General features: G+C 38.5%; 1 protein-coding gene across 1 annotated transcript; it reads left to right on the forward strand.

Moving 5' to 3' along the window:
* The first annotated feature begins 5137 nt into the window (after positions 1 to 5137).
* LOC117575016 (60S ribosomal protein L10a-like) lies at positions 5138 to 5776 on the forward strand. Its single transcript, XM_052006843.1, has one exon. The coding sequence runs from the start codon at positions 5138 to 5140 to the stop codon at positions 5774 to 5776; it is 639 nt and encodes a 212-aa protein (XP_051862803.1).
* The last annotated feature ends 1426 nt before the right edge of the window (positions 5777 to 7202 follow it).

The raw sequence follows: 7202 nt of genomic DNA on the forward strand, positions 1-7202 counted from the left end.
AACAATATTTATATTGAATAGATTTTCTATACAAAATATATTAAATACAGTCTTTTGCAGGTATGATACCTGAAAATTAAGTTGCAATAAAAAAAGTTATTCAAGAAGTAATGTTATATTATAAAACGCTTTATTGTTTTGGAGCATTTTATAATTTTGTTGTATATTTTGATTGCAGTAATATGTCGTTTAACCAATTGCAGCTTTTATATATTATATTTTAGTATTTTTATAACTTGGTATATTTTTATACCGCTTTTGCACTGATCTACTTTTATTGAAAATGCGTAGATGGTAACTTATACCCATATATATACTCGCTTTTAATGGTGCTGAATTACTTTGTTTAATCAACTAAAAGTAAAGAAAATATTTGGAAGGCAGATAAAATAGGTTTTCTCGATTTTACATTTTTAAAAGCGTCGTAAAATTTTAATAGGCAAATGAGCAACAATTTTCATACTTATGCTGGTTGACAAGACACTTCTAAATATCTAATTTCCTTTGGGTTCAATCAAGTTTTTCTGAATCTGGTAGAATATGGGGAAAAGTATTGAGCTAATGTTGATAAGCAAGGCGAGCCGGTTAAAATCCTTTTAGAGTGTATTCACACTGTTCGAATACTTATACGAATGCAGTGAATAGGTAATATGAGACTAAGTTGTTTGGGACACTCCTACAATTACAACTTACAACAGAAAGAGGCACTCAGCAAGCTGGGAAAATGCTGGAGAAGGAGGGAAAGAGAGCAGCACAATGGCATAATCAAATTCTGGGTCATTACGCACCATATTGTTGTAAATTAATGCAATAACACAAACAATGCACAAACAGTGAACTCGAATTACGCAATCACACTCATACACGCATACACTTGTGTTCGCTAATGCACAATCGCAATTAACATCAAATGCATTTGCTGCAAATTGGGCCAAGAAATGCGAGAGCAAGATCAAGTCGCTGGCTAATTTAATGTGAGCACAGCTCAAGTTACAGCAGCGACGATCCAAGAAGCGGAGCCGGAAACTTCCTGTTTGTGAGGCGTCAATTGTCACGCTGTAAATTCGAATCCAATTGAATGACAATAAAAATGCACTCGGCTGTTTTTGAGGCAGGCTCGCTGGCTGGCTGGTTGGTTGGCTGGCAATAGGGCGGCGTCAGGGATCACCAAATTGAGAGTCCTGTAGAAATGTCATTTGATGCGCAGCCATTGTTTGGACGCCGCGTTCACCGTGTACCTACAAATTACGGAGCCAGCGGGTCTGTGTATATACATAGGTGGGGAGGGGAGAAAACAGGAAGTCAACAATGTTGAGCAACGAGTTATGCGGCAGGACGAGGACGAGGCACACAGGATACACTCTGCAAGCTGTTGTAAAACGCTTTGCCACAGTGTGTGCGCGCTGAACATTTTCCAAAATCAGTGTTGTCAACGGCTCTATGCTCGGCTTGATTGTTCCCCTTTCCAGGACACCTTCTCCTCCTCCTCCTTCTTCTGCTTGTTGTTGTCGTTTGTAATTTAATGTCATTTAGCCTGCGGCCAAATAAAGCAACGATGAACCCCTTTGTGCTCGCAACGAAGCTGAGCTCAGCATGCAATATGCTGTTGTTATTGTTGTGTTATTTGCCATTGCCGGAAGAGAGAGATGGAGAGTGTGAGTAAGGTGTGCATTTTGATGTGTCACAGAGCTGCAATTAAAGTCAATTTGTGGGAAATGCATTTGGCCCCAAAGCACAAGCTTTGCCTCGCTTGCCTGATTATATTATCAAAAGCAACAGTCATAAATTAATTAAATACGCCATAACTAATCATCATCATATATGTTATACTATATCGTAAGTATTCAATTGCAAAGTTATTTCGTATAGAATATCATGTGTGTACTGACAACTCGTGAAAGGATTTGCGCACAGGACGCAGCTGAGTCCCCAGTCGGGTTTCATGTGAACAAAAATCATTTTAATTGCAAAAAATTGTACAAAGTTTTGTAGCGCAGCAGTCGTCTGATTGAGGCAGCATTTGTTTTTGTTGCTGCTGCTGTTGCTGCTGCTGTTGCAAGTAGATTATTATTTGTTTGTTTTTGTGTGCTCGTCGCGTTCCTGGTTAACAGCAAGTGGGTATCATAGCAGCGTGGTAATGGCTGCCCTCCTGGTGATGCAAATGCCGCAAGCGCACAATTCATTAAACGCCCAGCAGCAAAAACATTGAATGCCACTGCAAATGAATAAATGAATAATTGACACAAGCGTAGACGACACAAAAAAGAAATTGTAGTGTGAAAATTACAGGTTATGCGAAACATTTTCCAAAAATTGACTTTGTGCAAGGGTTGACAGTTCGGAGCTGGAGGGTAAGGCTGTTTAAACGGCAACTTAAATGGGTTGCATGTGGTGTGTAATTTGTGTGTATGTCGAGTAACGCAGCAAAATAAGAACACACAACAAGTAAGAAAGCTACCAACGAGTGTGCTGGACTTTGAGTTACTCACTACACTTCAGTTCCAAAGCGGTATTATCGTTAAAATATGCCGATAAAAACTAAAATATATCAAATTCGATAAATTGTATACCGATATATACTCGTTTTAAATTAAACAATGCGAAAAGGGTATTCTCGTTAGTATATACGTATAAGTAATATACCAACAGTTATATTTGGTATAACGATAATTCTACATTTATGATATATATGTCCATATATAGAAAATATTCCGGATAACATGATATCTTAATACCTTCCAAGTTTTTGATTTTATAATACCCTACAACCCTATTGACACTTGGTATAAAATCGTACAACAAAAAATTGCCTTCGAGATCCATTTAGTTGTCGCTTTCGTAGGCCGCACTGAAATCAAACGCGTCCATGTGCGAAATTGAAGTGTGAATTTATCAGTAATCTGCTCTTACATTTTGTTGGCAGTCAAATGATGAGCAAGAGGCATTTCCCAGGAGAGAGCATACCTGCCAACACATTGTAGGCTAATATAATTTATTATGAAATGCAAAACACTTGAGCTCTGCCATGAATAATGTCCAACAATCCAGCTACGACTTTCCATTTTTTTTTTGTTGGGTTGACTGACAACATTTTTATCTACAGTTGAAAATCTTTGCGGTTTAAAATTACCAATTTTCGAACACATAAATTGGCATTTAACCGTTTCTGCCAGACCCGTTATCAAAGTCCCCAAGCGCAGCCCAAAATATCAACCCGAACACGAACACGAACCCGGAGCGAGGCTCGAATCTGAACCCACTTATCATATTAAACTATAGACAAACCCGGCGACCATTTAGCAAATCTTTACTTGAACAAACGACAACGAGACAAGGAGACAACAAGGAGAACGACAACAAAAGTAACATCAAGAGCAACCCTCTCAACCCACAAGTGGGCCAGATTGGGTGGCATGTTCTCTGCTCTGCTCTGGCATATACAACCCAATTACGACTGGCAGCGAGACAGCTACAACTACGGCTATAGCTGCACATCAGGCATCAGCAACCGAGTCAGTCAAAACAAAATCAAGATAAAAGCGAAATTCAATCTGTCAAAAATAGATTACAGACCAATTATGTGCTCTTTAAGAGAACCCTAGAGTCCACAGCAACAGGGATGTTTTTTTTTCTTTTTTGGTTATACCAACCACCCCACCACCCATTCAGTCAGTCATCCAGTCCGATCCATCCATCTCTGTTTGGCCATCAGGCACAATTTCTACTTCGAGTCGACTACTTAGTTGTTTGTGCAATGTTTTTAGGGTCTGCGGCGTGTAATTGTGCCCGCTGTGCGCACCGTGGGGAAGAGACAGGAATGAGGACGAGGACGAGGTCGAGCATTAGGTTGGGGTGATTATCTGATTGGGCTACTGCTGCTTCTGCTGCTGCTGCTGTTGGCAAGCAAGTAAGAGTTCATTTAATCGACACCAGACGAGCCAGTTACTTGGCATAAATTCGAAATGACAGGCTATTAAGGAGCTAACTCTTAGCAAGCAAATGGATTCGTTTTAACTCAAGTTTTTCTTGGCAAAAAACATTTAGTTTAGTATGTGTTGTATTTATAATGCACTTAGAAAAGGGATTTGAATTCGTGTTTAATGCACTTTTGCCAGTTTGCAAATCGAAAATAAAAATCACTGGCAAAAAGTTAAATAAATATGGACAAAGCAAACTAATCTGGTCGAGCTGCCCTTTTGTATTTTTGCTGACCACGTTTTAAATGATATCAGCATGAATAAAAAAACAAGTAAGAAAGTTACAGTCGAGTGTGCTCGACTGTGAGATACCCGCTACCCATTTTTAATAAAGGCAAAATATTGCGGTATCATTTTGAAAATATACCGAAAATACTTAAAAAATACTAAAAATATACCAAATGGTATGTTTGGTATATCAATATAGTACCGCATTCAAAATATACCATAGACGGCTCAATATACCAGATTGTCAGCCAAAGTAACTAAGACCCTTATAAGTAGGCGTTTTTGCCCATACAAAAGTATTTCTTTAATAACTTCGACAATTTTTATCTGATCGCAACCAAATTTTCAGGAATCATAACTACTATAGTTGTTATTATATGTACCAAAATTTGCAACTCTAGCTTTAAAATTACGCTTGTTATTCGATTTTTTTGATTTGCGGGGGCGGAAGTGGGCGTGGCAAAAATTTGAAACAAACTTGATCTGCGTGCAAACATAACAAATGCTGTCGAAAAAAAATTATAGCTCTATCTCTCGTAGTCTCTGAGATCTAGGTGTTCATACGGACAGACGGACGGACACACAGACACACAGACACACAGACGGACAGACGGACATGGCTAGATCGTCTCGGCTGTTGACGCTGATCAAGAATATATATACTTTATAGGGTCGGAGATGCCTCCTTTTACCTGTTACATACATTTCCTGTCGGCATAAAGTTATAATACCCTTCTACCCTATGGGTAGCGGGTATAATGATTTTTGTAATGCATGAAAAAGAGAAAAAAAGCAAATTGCTAAACGTTTCAAATTTGAGCAGGCATTGAAACACAAATTTTCAGAATTTACAGAAGGCATTGTATTATTACAGTGACGAAACTGAAATTGGAATACAAACAATTCGATAAAAGGAATAAACAACAATAAGCATGGCATTCAATCCTGGAGTTTACGAAGCCGTCAACAAATTACTGGCGACTCCGAAGCCAAAATATCCCTACAAGTACAAAAATGTGGAGCTTCATGTTAATCTGAAGAATCACTCTCATGCTTACTTCCATAGATCGATTCGGTTGAGCCACTCGATCCGTACCAAATTGAATGTGTGCGTTCTTGGCGATGAGTTGCACTGCGCTGAGGCCATTAAAAATGGCATACATTGCATTAAAGCAAACATCATATTCAAACCCAAAAAGACCGTCGAATACTATATGAAGAAAATAATCATGACCTATGATGCATTTCTGATTTCGGATAGTCTATGCGCTCAAATGCCAAGCAAAATGGCGGTCCAATTTTTCAGGGCCAACAAAATCCGTCGGCTGTTGAGCCACGACAAACCGATGATGGAAAAAATCGAGGAATTGAAATATACCATAAATTTCAAGTTGATCAACTCACGCAAACTGAGCACTGTGATTGGCAACCTTCGCTTGACTCCGGAAGAGCTTAATGACAACATCATCACTGCGATTCGTTTCTTAGTCCCGCAGCTCAAGGGTAAATGGGGCAATATCGAAAGCATCTATATCAAGACTCCCGAGGGAGAACCGCATTTGGTCTTCTAACTGTTTGAATCGTTGCATTTCTGTTTCATCCAATTTAAGTTAAAAAAAAATCTGTGACTGTACCAAATAAAATGCAATCTGCTGTTTGAAGTTTAAATTATTGCATTTATTTATTGTATATTTTATAAAATTTTATCAATTTAACTGAATAATGGAATTTTTTTATTCTTTTTTATAGAAATAATTCCTCTAGTAGAAATGTATAAACAGCAATCATAAAATATTCCAGAAACCCGCCAAGTATAGTTTTAGACAAAAACAAGTAAGAAAGCTACAGTCGAGTGTGCTCGACTGTGAGATACCCGCTACCCATTTTGAGTAAAAGCAATATATTTTGCGGTATTATTCTCAAAACATACCAATTATGCTACAAAAATACTAAAAATATATTTTGGGGTATTATTATAAAAAATATACCAAATATACTAAAAATACTAAAAAATATACCAAATGGTATATGTGGTATATCGATATAGTACCGCATTTAAAATATACCATTGACGGCACAATATACCAGATTGTCGGCCAAAGCAAATTAGACCCCTAGTAAGTAGGCGTTTTGCCCATACAAAAGTATTTCTTTAATAACTTCGACAATTTTTATCTGATCGCAACCAAATTTTCAGGAATCATAACTACTATAGTAGTTATTATATATACCAAAATTCGCAATTCTAGCTTTACGATTACGCTTGTTATTCGATTTTTTTGATTTGCGGGGGCGGAAGGGGGCGTGGCAAAAATTTGAAACAAACTTGATCTGCGTGCAAACATAACAAATGCTGTCGAAAAAAAATTATAGCTCTATCTCTTATAGTCTCTGAGATCTAGGTGTTCATACGGACGGACGGACAGACGGACAGACGGACAGACACACAGACGGACAGACGGACATGGCTAGATCGTCTCGGCTGTTCACGCTGATCAAGAATATATATACTTTATAGGGTCGGAGATGCCTCCTTCTACCTGTTACATACATTTCCTGCCGGCACAAAGTTATAATACCCTTCTACCCTATGGGTAGCGGGTATAACAAGTCAGAGTTGAGCTTGCAGCTACCTTTCCATGCACTTCGATCAGAGCAAAGAGAGAGGGAGAGGGAGAGAGAGGTTCAATTCCATTCAATGCATGACATTCTTTGTGTGTGTAAAGTACCATTTAAGGGTGATAATCGTTCGCTATTTGAGGGTGCAAAATGGAAAAATCATTGAAAGCGAACAGCAACCAAAGACGCAGATGGAGATGGAGATGGAAAGGAAGAGAGAGTGGCAACCAAGATTAAAAGTGCATTTAATAATAGAGTTGAGAGCTCGGGGGAGAACGGAAATGGGGCAGGAGATGGAGATTGTGCTTTGCTGTTGCTTCTTTAGTGCTTCGGGGAATACTCGTTCTCTTTCTCGTTCTCGTTCGACTTCGACTTCGA

This window comes from Drosophila albomicans, chromosome 2R, assembly GCF_009650485.2.
Source record: "Drosophila albomicans strain 15112-1751.03 chromosome 2R, ASM965048v2, whole genome shotgun sequence".
Lineage (NCBI taxonomy): Eukaryota > Metazoa > Arthropoda > Insecta > Diptera > Drosophilidae > Drosophila > Drosophila albomicans.